At 36.6% G+C, this 14,663-nt stretch overlaps 3 protein-coding genes and 1 long non-coding RNA gene across 7 annotated transcripts in view; 2 read left to right on the top strand and 2 right to left on the bottom strand.

Annotated features, from left to right (window-relative positions):
* Positions 1–3,518, bottom strand: part of LOC116293026 (atrial natriuretic peptide receptor 1) — a 39,956-nt gene extending 36,438 nt beyond the window's left edge. The window contains exons 1-2 of the mRNA XM_031700410.2: positions 3,341–3,518; positions 2,944–3,100 (exon numbers count right to left, since the gene is read on the bottom strand). The gene's annotated coding sequence lies outside the window, so the exon portion shown is untranslated. The remainder of the gene's footprint in view (positions 1–2,943; positions 3,101–3,340) is intronic.
* The window catches only part of LOC116293031 (zinc transporter ZIP11), a 51,607-nt gene extending 47,435 nt beyond the window's left edge, over positions 1–4,172 (top strand). Inside the window, exon 14 of the transcript XR_004196758.2 lies at positions 4,090–4,172. The gene's annotated coding sequence lies outside the window, so the exon portion shown is untranslated. The remainder of the gene's footprint in view (positions 1–4,089) is intronic.
* A 1,626-nt stretch (positions 4,173–5,798) lies between these two features.
* LOC148913159 (uncharacterized) overlaps positions 5,799–14,663 on the top strand; it is a 54,338-nt gene continuing 45,473 nt past the window's right edge. For both annotated transcript variants that reach the window (XR_016119086.1, XR_016119087.1), the window contains exons 1-2: positions 5,799–5,936; positions 7,248–7,366. This is a non-coding gene — a long non-coding RNA (uncharacterized LOC148913159). The remainder of the gene's footprint in view (positions 5,937–7,247; positions 7,367–14,663) is intronic.
* LOC116293024 (atrial natriuretic peptide receptor 2) overlaps positions 9,758–14,663 on the bottom strand; it is a 42,233-nt gene continuing 37,327 nt past the window's right edge. For all 3 annotated transcript variants that reach the window (XM_031700407.2, XM_031700408.2, XM_031700406.2), the window contains 9 exons: positions 14,439–14,588; positions 13,911–14,094; positions 13,161–13,301; positions 12,830–12,953; positions 12,466–12,534; positions 12,213–12,390; positions 11,608–11,706; positions 11,404–11,495; positions 9,758–11,103 (listed from right to left, as the gene is read on the bottom strand). In XM_031700407.2, the coding sequence (XP_031556267.2) occupies positions 10,828–11,103; positions 11,404–11,495; positions 11,608–11,706; positions 12,213–12,390; positions 12,466–12,534; positions 12,830–12,953; positions 13,161–13,301; positions 13,911–14,094; positions 14,439–14,588 (1,313 nt within the window). In that variant the 3' untranslated portion in view covers positions 9,758–10,827. The remainder of the gene's footprint in view (positions 11,104–11,403; positions 11,496–11,607; positions 11,707–12,212; positions 12,391–12,465; positions 12,535–12,829; positions 12,954–13,160; positions 13,302–13,910; positions 14,095–14,438; positions 14,589–14,663) is intronic.

Here is a 14,663-nt window from a genome sequence, read left to right as displayed (position 1 = left end):
AACTCGACCAATTATATATTTTATCCAAAGCACAAAATCGACCCAAAATTGCTGAAACACAAATAGTTTAATTCAAGCTGTCCATCTTCTTGATATTTTCATATAATTCATTAATTTTAAAGTATAATATATAGTTATTTTTTCATTTACCTATAGCACTAATCTTTATACAGATAAGTATTTTCAATTTACGATTCGAGGTTAACACAAACAAATCCATTAATTTATTTTATAAATGCATTATATATAATATGACAGTTTTATATCTGTGAAAAAATATATCAGGAATTTGAAGATAACGACAGAGAGAATGATATTTCATTAAATATTAAAGAAAGGAATATTTTCTATCAGAACCACTTACCAAGCCGCTTGGTCGTCCATCACAAAGTCAGAACTGATCAGCGCTTGATGCAAATGTAATAATTACTTACAACAAGCAAGTCACCTGATCAATTTTGGTGCAAAAAAAGGGGAAAAAAATTCTGGTAGTGAAGAGCATTGGAGACGGCGCCAACGGGCACTGGAAATGTCTTCTAATTTTTTTCGCGGTTACGGGAAAAAAACGCCGAAATTATGGCAAACAAAATGGCGGTACTGGCGGCCTGTTTAACAGCAAACGTAACTAACTAACTAACAAAATGGTTGATAGCAATCAAGATTAGCTTATAAAACAGATTATTTAAATGTATCTACTACAGAAGCTTGCGTGTTTTATCGATCAGTGGATTGTCTGTGATGGATTTAGTATCTCATAGGCAGATAAAAATCAATCGGAATCGAAAAATTGTTTTTAAAACTGTATTTACATAATGATAAAGAGCGCATGCAACTCAAAACACCTTTATAATGTACTTCGAAGATTTTCAAATTTGAATAGAGAAATTTTTTTTTCAAATTTGAATAGAGGAATCATAAATTCATCTTTTCTCATTATATACGCACCCCAAAGTTTTCAGGTCTAAATGGTGCAAATTTTCCAAATTTGCTATTTTTCTTGTTCGCTTCAAATTTATATAGTGCCTTTCACAGTTCCCGGTGCCATCTTGAAAGGTAGCCGTACCTTTGCATCGAAACGAGACGATTTGGGAGCTTGCAATGATAGAGACTTTTTTCAACACCTTGGACATTATTTACATGTCTCTATTATTGTAAGCTCGCCGTTCGTCTAGCTTTGATGCAAAGACACAGCTACCTTTCAAGATGGCGCCGGGAACTGTGAAGGGGACTATTGACAAAATTTGAAATTCCATTAAACCCTAAAACAACACTGATCTAAACTGATTAAGTCAGGGCACGGCTAATGAACTCACAGATTTAGTGCATGAAAGACTTTTAGAGTTGTTCCCATTCATTATTAAGTGGAAGTTGCAGTCGTTAAATGACGAAATGAATGTATCTATTAAAATCAATAAAAGAAGATAATAATAATAATAATGATAATAATAATAATAATAAAAATAAAAATAAAAATAAAAAGTATATATATTTTTACTTAATAATAGAATTCAATTAATTATTATTAATAGAGAGATTAATTATTATAATAGAGAGATTATGAATATAAAATAACAAATATATGTACAAATTACTTATTTATCGATGAAAACATATTGGTAAAATACAAAAAATAATTAAATAATAATAATAATAAAAATAATAATGATGATGATGATAATAATAATAATGATGATAATAATGATGATGATGATAATAATAATAATAATGATGATGATGATGATGATAATAATGATAACAATAATAATGATGATGATGATGATGATAATGATAAAAAAATGATGATGATGATGATGATGATGATGATAATAATGATGATGATGATAATAATAATAATGATGATGATGATGATGACGATGATGCTAATAAAATTAATATTGATTTTTGACCAACTGGATATTGTATGTGACAGTCTATTAATAAACTACTCTCTTACTACTATCCTTCCAATAAACTCTTCTAATCTTTCTTCTTTTCTTGTATGTTTTAATGACTGACAATTATGTAAATGTACACCCTGTTTCCATGGTGATCAGTCCTATAACAATACGAGCTAATGCGCTTGAAGTTATCGCCTGCTTGTTTGATTACAATATATGCCATCTTCCCTCTTTAATACTGGATGATGAAACAGGTGTTGGATGGAGGGGATATTCCACGGTCATTTCTACTTATTTGTTGCTAACTCATTGTTCTCTCTCTCTATATATACACCAAATACCTAAAACTTTGACCATTTAGCGGTATATGTTTTGGTGCTATTTTTGTTGAAAAATAAAAAGTAAACAACAAGCACTTTAGCTCCAAACATGCTTAAAAGCTCTCACTGCGTTTTCTAGAACAACCTGGTAATCCTTCATATTTATATGTATATATATATCCCAATTGTTGCAAAAAAGACAAATTCATATTTATACATACATATATACATATATACATATATACCAAATATACCAAATATACAAATATATGATTGATATTTAATTCTAGTAGTTTAAGAGGCTCGTTTTTTTGTGGTGGCAAAAAATGTCAAAAAATATTATTTAAAAAGGAATCCAGAAGTCGCAAATGAATAATTCAAAAACCGAAAAGAAATATGTCTAGTATCGTCGGCAAAGTGGATAAAAATGAAACCTCTAGCAATAGACAGCCGTTTGTTCTTTTGGTTGCACTCACATTTTGTTCCGATTTTATTTTTCTTCGGTAAAATTTTCTTCGGTAAATTCTGGGGTTTTTTTCATTTTAGGGTGCCTTCAGGCAAGCGCCATTAAAGTTTAACAAATTTTTTACGACAGAGTGACTAAACTGCCGGATAAAATAGCCTTTGCGCTTTTCGGGACATTTCTGAATATTCGTTAATGACCGGCGGCGCGGTACTATATAACAAACTCTTGAACACGAAAAAGACACGAAATAACTACTTACCCTAAAGTATTTTTTGCGAATTTTCCTCGATTAATCCGTCTTGATGTTGCAAGCTAACTGCAGGAAGATAGCCCCAGTATTGACCATGATAGAAAATCCTTCCTGAAATCTTTCGCGGTCTTCAAGGCATTCGATTCAGTCCTACAGCACGTCGATCCTGGCGGTAAAATCACCAGTATTCGGTTAATGGATTTCGTTATTTCTCGTAATTAATATTTGCGGTACTACAAGCCAAAGAACTCTAAGGAAAACCCTTTGATTCCCCCATGTATACGTACTTGTTCCGATCGCCCTCGCGAAGGTTTAAACTACAACCACTTATTTTTAATTTTCACTTAGGTATAAAAGACGATTACATCGTTCTCGACATTTTGTCATTCCTTTTTTCATCACTTACTGAGGATTATGGATCGTCGATTCGTTGTGTGTAGAAAGTCGGTCACTGAAACCAGCCTTATTTTATTGCCCGCTCTGGATCACATTAACTTTCATTTGATGTGAAAGTAGGTCACGTACCGTATAGGTTTTAGATTGGGCTAATGTTCAGAGAACATTTACATAGCCAGCGGGGACATATGAGAGGAAAGACCCGTTAAGGAATGAAGGCCTAGGATTTGCTTATGATTACTATAAGCAGTGGGTTAAGTTTCAAGGTATGTCCCCTCTTAATTCGCAGCTTTGTTGCCCAAAGAGAGTCAATGCCAACCTATCTTCAAGTCGATCGTATTTTGTATTCTTTTCATGTTGTCTCTTTTCCGCCACTTAAGAAAAAACCATAAGCTGACCACTTGGCCCAATTTCGCCAACTCGTTCGCATGCATCTGTTACACAAAATGTGCATTAACCATTTTATGACCAAAACAAACTATAAAAAGTATTGTTATTGTATTCTTAAAACTATATTCCGCGCTTATTGAGATTACTTCTCGATACAGAAAGATTCCTCATTGATGATGTGTCTTATTATAATCATTTAATCATGAAATACTCCAGCTGTGTCGAGACCGTTTGCTATCTCGATTTCTGCATTCAATTTTTGTTTCGAATATAAGCGATCATTCGTATTACTGATAAGTAAATCCATCGATCTGTCTGCTAAAGGTAGACATGGCTGTGACTACAACTGATTTCTTTTCTTGATTTTAGAAACTCCTATTTTGGTCTTCCACGCATGCGCAGTGGAACACCAGTACAGGCCGTGTTTTTTCTGTTGTTTTGAACATCAATGGTCCGGTAAGTCAAACGATATTAACTCTACTTATAGAGGTATAGCTACTTTAAGGTTCAAAGATGTGACACTCGTTGAAAAGACTTTCTAAGCTGATCTTATTCTTTTCAAGTTTGAGAGGATGTAGTCTTATTTTCTAAAATTACAAAACGTTATTTCCATATTCAAAAATAATAGGCTTAAAATATTCAATATAGAATTAAAATAGGATGGAATATGAAAAGAAGGGATAGAAAGAACAACTGACGGACGTTGAAAAACAGGGAAGGGATTAGGGATGTACCGTCTCGACCCTCCCTCCCTGGGGAAGGTTTTGTATGCCTGTGAATCGGTCAGTTGTACAAGAAACGGGAGTAAATAAGTAGCTTTTCTCTTTCTTTTTATTCCATGAAGTATCCGCAATCTCTTCTTTGTCGTATTATTTTTCCTTTTTTAAAGAGATGGTTCCATTCTTTAGAGATAGATAGAAAGAAAGAAAGAGAGGAATAATGAAAGAAAGAAAGAATGAAAGAATTAATGAATGAAAGAAAATGAAGGAATGAATGAATGGAAGAAAAGCAAAACAAAATGGGAAAAATAGAAAACAAGAGTACGAATTTAAAAAAATTGGGACAAATGAAAGACAAAACGCAAGCAAGCAATATTAGGGAAATGAAGAAATGAAATCAAATAGTTAGAGATAAGACTCCTGACGCAAACAGTTAAACTAATAAAATAATTCTATTAGTCATATTTCCTTTTTTCATTCAAGAAGCTACAAATGATAAGTGAAAAAAATCACCGAACATTTTCTGCGAATAAATATATCCATGTCAAGATGTTATTGTTGCTCTCAGACGGGGAAAAAAAAAAAAAAAAAAAAAAAGAAAGAAAGAAAAAGAAAGACGGAAATTGGCTGAAAACGAATGACAAAAGATGATATAGAAGTCCACATATTATCCTGACACTGACAAGTCATTCAAAGGGATATGCTATAGGGATTTTTAACTTTACAAGTTTTGATTAAATACAAAAAGAATAAAGTAGTTCTCGAGAGGAATAGGATAAGCTCTCGCGATGCTAATGGAAAAAATATTAAGCGACTTGAGAGGTTCTTTTTTGGGGAGCGTCATGTTCTCAACTCAAGTTTTTTCACATAAGAACCGAAACGTTGAACAAACTTTGTCGGGCTACAGATTCCGAAATCCCCGACTGAACTCCCTCTCTTTCTTTCTCTTGCTCTCTATTGATTTGAATCTTTTCAATTTGTTTGCTCTTGTTGTGAATAAATACGTTTTTAACTTTCTATTTGTGTTTTGCTAAAAGCCTGTAACTCGAGTGATCCGTAATCAATTGCTCCTCATAAGTGGATTTTCGACGTACACATTCTTATCGATAGTGACATCTCGATAAGAGAAGGTTCCTAAATACAACCTTCAATTTCTTTTGCACGTATATAATATGTCAATCAAGAGTCGCAGGATTACGCGTTTTTCCACCTTCCTACTTGAATAATCGGAATGGAAGTCAGGGTATTGAGCGCTTCATTGTTGATCTAATTATTTGTCCATGAATTGTTCGATCCCTCCCTGATGCGCGTTTCTTCAAATATTTATATTATTGTATCGTATTTGTTTTTGTCTCAGTTGCAAGAGTTCACTTGTATGGTTTTTTATGCCAACTAGCAAGATTATGAAAGATTTGCAGCACTTTGAAGACTGTGAAGCTGCTATTTCCCAGTCTTCTTATTGGTCACGTATGGCATTTAGTTTTCCTTTGCTCGCAGGTAAGTTTTCTTTTTTATTCTATTAATGCATTTTGAACGAAAAAGGAAATGTCTTGCTGAGACTGATAAAAGTATTATTCATTTCATGTTATGCGCGGCTAATCTTATTTACGGTTTTCTATACCTGACAAATATCTCCCGACCCCTCTTCCCACGAATCTAGGACTCCCTTTTCTTGTCTAGCGGGTCGTAATTGAATGAGAAGCAAACAGCTGCAGAAATAATAAGATCTACTGCTGAGAGATCAGGTGATGAGAAACATTGTCCTGGATGTAGGGTAAAGCATACGACAGAATAAGGTTGATATTAGTATTAATAAGTATTCTGCTGAAATTGTATGGCATGGAAATGAAACTATCCATCCGCTATTCATTCACTCATTCATTTCTGGTGCATTCATTCTTCCATCCATCCATCCATCCATCCATCCATCCATCTATCCATTCGTAATAAAAGATTCCCTGATCCATCAGCAGCCGAGTCAATGTCAGTTTTTATGTTGATGGGGTGTAGTACAGTGAGCACAGTGACCCTCTAAAAACCAACCAATCAAAACTCAAAGAATCCACGCTAACCAAGTGCATCATTATTACATAAGCCATTCGAATGGCTTATAGCAGCTTTGCTCCACTTCCAGACCTTTCTCTAGTAATGAGAAGTAATATTTCAGTGTCATAAAAACTGATCAGGAGTTCCCACATGAAGTCATGATGAATAGTATACCGCCAAAGGCGTTGGCTTCAAAACTGAGGAAAGAGTAATCTATCTGCTCTTCATTTTATTTGATTTACGAGTAGTAGAGTTTTGATGAATTACGAGTTGTCCATTTTTCGCACAACAACTTCACTTACCGATATCTATGATACTCGTTGGGGTTTTATTGCTAAGTCGTAAAGATCTTAACGTTTCGACCAATGACACTCTTATACCGAATTACAGACAGATGCTTTTACGCTCAGACGTGGGCGAGCTCATAAGATAACTAGTACATTTTTCTTCATTAAGTGATCCATTTTGCTTATTGGTTTATAACTTTTTCATTCAACGCCACAGGATGGAAGTGGATGGAAGAATGACTTAGTTTTCTTTGACTCTAATTTGGTTTGATCAATTTAGTTGATGAAGACGAGTGACGTGGATTTCGGCGCTTTTCTCAAAAGCCAGACCAGGAAGCAAGGAGTTTTTAAGTATCCGTATTATGATTGATGCTCTATAAAAACTGAGTTGTAGCTAAGAGGATCCGAATTAACGAAGCGGTCAAGAAGTTCAATAATATTTATATACTGAAATGCATTTTATACACTTTATCAGTACATTATCGAAAGTCGTTTCGTTACTGAGCCAGTTCTTGGACAGTAAACGAGGGAATAAGCATGACAACGAGAAGACAACTCGAAAAGATATAAAGACGAAAAAGAAGCAAAAAAGAGGTATGTTTTCTTAACATTCAGTCATCTGTTAGTCTTTTTCAAACAAATATGTCAATATTATTACTGTCTCCCTTTGATACAAAAATAACCAACAGTTTAACAGTTTCAATTATCTGCGGTATAACATGAGACAAAAAATAAACAAAAAGTTGATTCAATATCTAGTAGATCTACAAGTAAAGTATTGGATCAAGTGAAGCATTGTTTACGCCTTCGAAATCTGTTACACCGCACATATCGATAAATCTAGCCACGACGCGCATTAATCCTCTCGAATCACATCGTATTTTCAGGTAAAACAAAATCGCCAGAAAATAAAAAGAAACTTGAAAAAATAAACTAGAAGGATTAGTGGAGTCTCTTACCTACAATTCGCTAGGCTTGGATCAAGCAAGGGTTAACTGAGTGCCGCGATATTTCACTAAAAGGCTTTAGTTCTAGCTTGGAATCGTGACAACACTAGATATTTATCAGTTCATACTGTTTCGTCTGATTGAATATTACTCACGACTTGATGTACCAGGTGTCATTGGACCTGACACGCGAAATATTGGCTGCAGAATTATCACTTTGATCGTGGTGAAAGCTTCTTGATTTTCAAGTTTCACTGCCATAAATCTTTCACTTGAGTTTCAGTCGATAAATCGTTTTTCAGTCCTACGTTATTTTTATCTTGTTCTTAATATTTTGCTTTCGTGCGATTCTGGTTAATTCTTTGGTTTAATTCTTGATCTTATTCGATATTTTGAAAATTTAATTATTTATGCTTCACAGAAGCTTTGTTAGACCTCCCTTTTAAGACCTCGAAAAACAAAGTTATTTTATGGCAAATGTCAATTTTTTACGACATGATTAAATCGCGATTAATGCACAGTTCTTGAAGTATTTTAATTATTTTACTGCAAGGAATATTCTATCCTAAAGCCCTTAATATGTTTAACATATACGCACATGCGCAGCTGACATGTTAAGAAAAGAATTAATTTTCCATTGCAAAAACCGCTGACCATGAATGAAACTCAAGCTCTAATGAGCAGAAATTTATTGGCCGGTGATTCTTAGTATTCAAAATGGCGTAAGCTATTGTCGATCGAATTTAAAAATTGTGCTTTTTTTTTCACTGGCTCCCTATTGGCGTCTCCCTCGTTCTTTCCTTGCATGTATGAAGCTCACGGCGTAGGCGTTCGTTTCTTGTACTGCCAATATCTCTGCCAATATCCTTTTAAGTGACTCTCCATTTCTATATATGAATGACTACAAGAGACCATTACTAACAGAATCCATCCGTCTCCCCTGCTGAGTAAGGCCCGGCGGTCTGTAAGCCAGAATATTCCTAGATATAGGATTAGATTATTTTTAGATCTAATCAGCCAATCAGAAAACAGAAATCAGAAAACAACAATAGGAAACACAGCTGTTGCCCGGGGGGGAATTTGGTATCAACAAGAAGGTAGAGAAAGAGGCTCGAAGGGTTTAAAAAGGAGAAATCGTGAGACTTTAATTCAAGCAATTTTTTGTCCTAAACATGCCAATAACATCACCACTGTTAATCCTGTTTCACGACCAATTCGTTCTATATTAGAAACTAATCAAAAACTAATATTATCGAAAAATTATGGCTCTAGAAATCAGCTCCTAGCAATGGACTCCCGAGGGGACCCCTGTGGATTTGAAATACTGATTAAAACATCAGATCAACATTCGAGAAACATGCTGAGCCTTTCATTTATATTACTTCAAACGAGACTAGTTGGACGTACAATGATAATGAAAGAACAGGCTTTCTCAGGCATAGATCAGGCATTCTCTTTGATACCATTTCACCGAGCCATTAAAGGGAGGGCCTGGGACCTAGTATATAGTGATATTTATTAACCGAAGAGATACATTTTCTGAAACAGAAAAAAATTGTATCTTTGATTCGCAGTCAAGACATAGCCGCCATGTTGGATGATTAACACAACTAAAGGAAAGAAAACTGAATCCTTTGTTAAATAGGACGTTTGCATGATGGCGTCACTGACCTCTCTCCTACCAGACTCCCTTGCACACTTTCTTTTGTTCAGTTAATTAGCACAAATTGTTTTACTATTCTCATAGGGAAATACAAATTTGAATAAGAAAGAAAATTCGCGAAGCATTATGGTAGTGGGAGTCAAATGACGCCATCATGCAAACGTCCTATTCAACAAACATGGCCGTCATGACGTCATGAATGTTGGTAATGAGTTGGGTTGGAAACCCTCTAAAAAAGAAAAGACAGACAGACAAAAAGTCAGACCAACAGAGAGAGAAAGACAGACAGATCGACCAACTGACCGACCGACCCGACTGACTCGGACTGATAGACAGACAGCCGCATAAACAAACAAACAAATAAATAAGAAACCATTTATAACAGACTAAACAATTTAATGCCATCATTCTCATCATTCTCGTCAAAAATGAGTGTCTATTTATATGTACTTCGTCACTCGGCCTAGGCCCAGCCCCGCCTGTAAGCTAGAAATGGCTAACATTATCAACAAAATACCTCCCCCCCCTCCCCTAAGTCGTTTATTGTGTTTCCAGCCCAGTTAGATATCTGATTCCGAGATGGATGACTAAAAATACTACATCTTGCCTCCAGAATAGATTAAACTAGTATATAATTCAGCATGCTGGTATATATATGTATATATTCATATTTACGTATATGATAAATTATTGCAATTCTCTAATAACGAGAACATCAAATTAAAAGACGTCTAAGCATCCATGTGAAGTGCTCGAGGACGTAACGAGTAATTGCCTGAGAGTTTTTTGCCGACGACACGATTCCAACCACCACACACTGGCTTCATTTATTTCATTCATTAATCCATGACTCAATTCCATTTGTCTCATCCTCCACTATCAATATACACAAATTACAGGAGCCGACAATTCGTCGCTATTTTTTCGTGAACCGACAGATTTCCGACTGGATTCCGAAGTAGAATGTCATTCATTTTCCATTAAGGTTGCATTTCCAGCAACACTGGTTTCGTCAATCGAAGCCAGATATTTTCCGAATGCATGCCGAAGTATTACCGATCACTCTCACTTCCATTCTACTTTGTGCCGACAGGTAATCGACTCTTGATTCTTTTATCAAGCTCTTCCACGAAAACTTTACATTATCTCGAGTGATTGATTATTTTCAGCAGCAGCAACACTTAATAAGTCGAAAATTTCCAGCTCCGACGCTTTGCCGAACACAAGCCGATGTTCCATCGTGTCGACCACTCATTTTATGCACATAATTTCTTCCTAAAATTAATTTTCTTTCAAGATTTCCACACTAAATACCAACATTTCTTTACGTCAACGTGTACAAGATTCATGTTGTAGAAATTGAGAGCCACATTCACCCGAGGACAATTCAATCTACTGGATATATCCACGAACAAAGCCATTATATTTTTGAAGTCTATCAGTCCTTATACCGCTGTGTGATCAGCACCAAGTAGTCCATCTTCAACATCAAACTTATGCCAGACTTTTTTCTTGGGTTTCGGTGAAGGAGTGCTTTTGATATTCTTTCTGAATGAATCAGTTCTGCGGACATTCAAGGACCCTGTGGAACCAAATTGACTGGGTGCTGTAAGGTAGCTTAACAGAGGGTTCCCATTGGGATGATGTGATTTTCCTTTGACGCTCAGCTGTCGTTTCTTTACTGCATCGATCAGCCAGTATGTAATGCAGTTTCCTTTACCCTGTGGAAAAAAGTGATGAGAAGTTGTTAGCGTGACAACGTGACATTGAAGATCATGCAAGTGGCAATAGCGTTGTTAGCAGTCGTTATCGTGACAACGTGACATTGAAGAACATGCAAGTATCAATAGCATTGTTTGAAGTTGTTATCGTAACAATGTAGATCACGCAAGAGGCTTAAGCGTTGTTAGAAGTTGTAAGCGTGACGCTTGAGGTCACACAAAAGGTAATACCGTGACATAATGACAAACGGCGTAGTTGCATCTGTAACTGTACAGATTTAAGGTAAGATGAGCCATTACCTTTAGGAAGACTTCGCCACGTTCCTCCACTATAAATCCACCAAGTTGGTCAAGTATCTTCTTCGTTTGATCACTGATGTGTATGCGAAGAGCTGGTTCAGGAAAAACAAAATACAATTAGTTCAAGTCATGTGACCTTTGCGCATACAAGACGTGCGCATGCGCTGGTCGCGAGATTGGTTATTTGCTCAGAAGTGACCTTACGTTCTCCGTTTGATTCCATTCTTGAAGCTGTGTTGACTGTGTCTCCGAACAAACAGTAACGAGGCATAGTGTTGCCTACTACACCAGCCACCACAGGACCTAGGGAAAGAAAACAATACACTTACAATAAAAACTCACAGGAATTGAATCCATCACTAAAGGATCACTGGAATCTCTGGATGCACGTGGAATGCCACGCCTATCTTACTTCACAGTTTTACCTCTGTGCATGTGGTAAAGGCCACAGCCTTATTTCAATGTGTTCCGTGCTTATTTTGGATTTCGTACAGCTCGTATTTTATATTGAAATGTTTTAGCTGAATAACCAATTTCTGAGCACGTGGTGTGCCACGCCCTTTTAACTTTCTTTTCCTTTCATCAAGATCTCATGGTACACAGTCACTTGTCTTTTTCTGCGAGACATTGCGTCTGGTTAGATGTTTAACTACTTTAGTTCAAAATGTTCAAATACCAGAAACAGATCAATTAAACACTTCATTATTCTAATATTAAACATCAGCCCCGCACTTCTTAAATTAGTCGGATCGTTTGATTTCAGACACCGTGTCTGCGGTGCCTCTTTAGTGTTAAACGACTTCTCTTACCGCTGTGTATTCCAACACGTAGTTTTAATTTGTATCCTGGTTTGTGCCGGACAGTGAAGATCGTTTGTACAGCATCCACCAGATGTAATGACATGCGCGCTATTTCTCCCGCATGACGCGAGCCGTTTCTTATAGGAAGACCGCTGACCACCATGTATGCATCTCCTATAGTCTCAACCTAGGAGCAGAACGTATTAAGAGAACAGTTATTTAGCAATGCATTATAGGAACTGTAGTTCATATATTTACTTACCTTATATACGTCGTATTCTCGTATGATGTCATCAAATAACGTATACAAATCATTTAGCAGAGCTACGACCTAAAGACAAGACAAAGATAGGACTCAGTACCAGGACTACTCCTAGGTAGAAGGCTTGGTTACTAATTGCGCAAAACTTTAATGTGGCAAAGGTCTCGCGTTTAATGGGTGCAAAGAAAAGAGATTAATGGCAGGTTCTACCGAAAATTCCTGTATTGGAATTGAGAATGCACAGTTGGTCATACCATGCAATCAACCCCTTTCTTCCAGCAATCCGGGGTAAAGAATCTCCCCAATCCTCCACCGTTCAGGTGCCATCGCGCTAATATAGTATCCTTGGGATCACGTGACAAACCTGCATGGGTGTACTCTCTGCACTGAGACTCGTGAAACCAACAATATCACTGAAGTAGATCGATACTTGGTTGAAGCTCTCTGCTTCTACTGCTTTACCCTTCTTCAGCTGCTCAGCTACCGATCTGTACAAAATCAAATACACTACAGTGAAGCATTTTCTGATATGTCAATCAACGGTTTTCTTCTCTTTGTAAAAATCAACATAAAAGTTGATTGTTGCGTGATGTAAATAATAAAAGTAGTAGTAGTGGAGCGAACCTCACGAAAGAGTGATGGTTGTACAATATTTGAATGGCAAAAGAAGTTAAGATTAGTATGGTGTAACATACGGTGGAAGCATGCGCTCTAGCAGGGCGTCTGTCTTTTTCTTCTCTTCTATCAGCTGCCCTGTTCTCTCCATCACCAGTTCCTCCAGATTATCAGCGTATTTCTCCATCATGTACACAATGTTATCGAATATATTTGTTTTCCTAAAAAATCCAAACATAAATATCAGCGCTTATGTATTATACTCATCAGGGCTTATGTTGAATATGAGATCTGCTTTTCTTTAAGAAATAGTCTTTTGAAGCAGAAACAATTTGGTCATGAGCTTTTCTTTTTACGCATGCGCAGGTTTTGAGAAGGTTACTGATCGCCTCCACTCGCTAAGGAGGTGCAAAGTGTTACATCAGCACCTTTTGCAACCGCTGACCAGCCTTACTTTGGAGATACGCAATAAAGGTTGTGCATCTTTGAGCGACTGCAGACCAGTCTTTCGTAGGGAGTGCGTATTAAACATGCGCACTTTTGAACGACATTTTAACAATCCTTTTTTGAATAGTGTGTGAAACCATGTGTTCAAAATCCCTTGAGAGATGAATAACGACACATAACAAGAGAAGTTAATGTTAATGAGGAATGCTTTGTCATAGTCAACCAAGATGGCGGCGATGACGTAGCATGCGCCTGCTCTATTCTATATATAGTAAACCGCTGCCCGAATCTACTTCAGAGTTTTACATTTTAGCATGCGCAGCTTTATGTAACCGCTGACCAAGTCCATAGCAGACACATGTTTCTGAATATCGCATACTTACATTCCATTTTGTATGAGTAGTCTATGCATGATTTTCTTGATATCAGGAAAGTCTGGTCGCGTTTCAGGTTCTTCTTCCCAGCATTGTGTCATTAGCTCTCTTAGTTCTTCTACCCCACCGATCAGCTTTGTAACGATCGGTCTGAAAGGCGGGTATTCCCTTTCTTTGACGCGATGAATTATTTCTGTAGGAAAAAAAATACGATTACCTAATGGTCTAGGAACACTGATAAAAGAAAAAAAGTCACGTGACGTAATGTTTCAAAGCCGACAATGAGGACTGGACGGGAATTTTCAAGTTCGCGCAATTAGTTCCAATTGTTTAGGATTGAAAGATTTAAGGGACAGATATGTCCCTGAACTGAATTAATTTTGATCCAGTCCAAGGACTGGAACAAAATTATTTCAGTCCTTTCACAGGACTTTACCAGGTTTCAAGTAACGTCATGTGACCCAAAAAAAGCCCATTGAGTGGCTGCTTTCCTCATGCATTATTAATGAGTATGTGACATAGTTTAAATGTGCCTACCTTTAGGCTCCAGATTGCTGTTGGCATAGGGTCCTTCCCTCGTGTGAAACTCATGCAATATAATAGCAAAACTGTACACATCACCCTTCTGTGTGCCCCGGATGTCTCTGTTCGGGTTGCGGAGAAGTTCGGGTGCAACCCATAGCTGATCTGGAGTAAAACATTAAAAAAGTCACCATATACTCCAGTTTCGAGTTCTCTGTTGCTCAGGGTTAGCTTCGATTT

The sequence above is a fragment of the Actinia tenebrosa genome, unplaced genomic scaffold (assembly GCF_029948245.1).
Source record: "Actinia tenebrosa isolate PJP-AT-01 unplaced genomic scaffold, QUT_ActTen_1.0 PGA_scaffold0__85_contigs__length_37466705, whole genome shotgun sequence".
Classification (NCBI taxonomy): Eukaryota; Metazoa; Cnidaria; class Anthozoa; order Actiniaria; family Actiniidae; genus Actinia; species Actinia tenebrosa.
The sequence above is the reverse complement of the archived record's forward strand: the minus strand, read 5'-3'. Positions and strand labels throughout refer to the sequence as shown.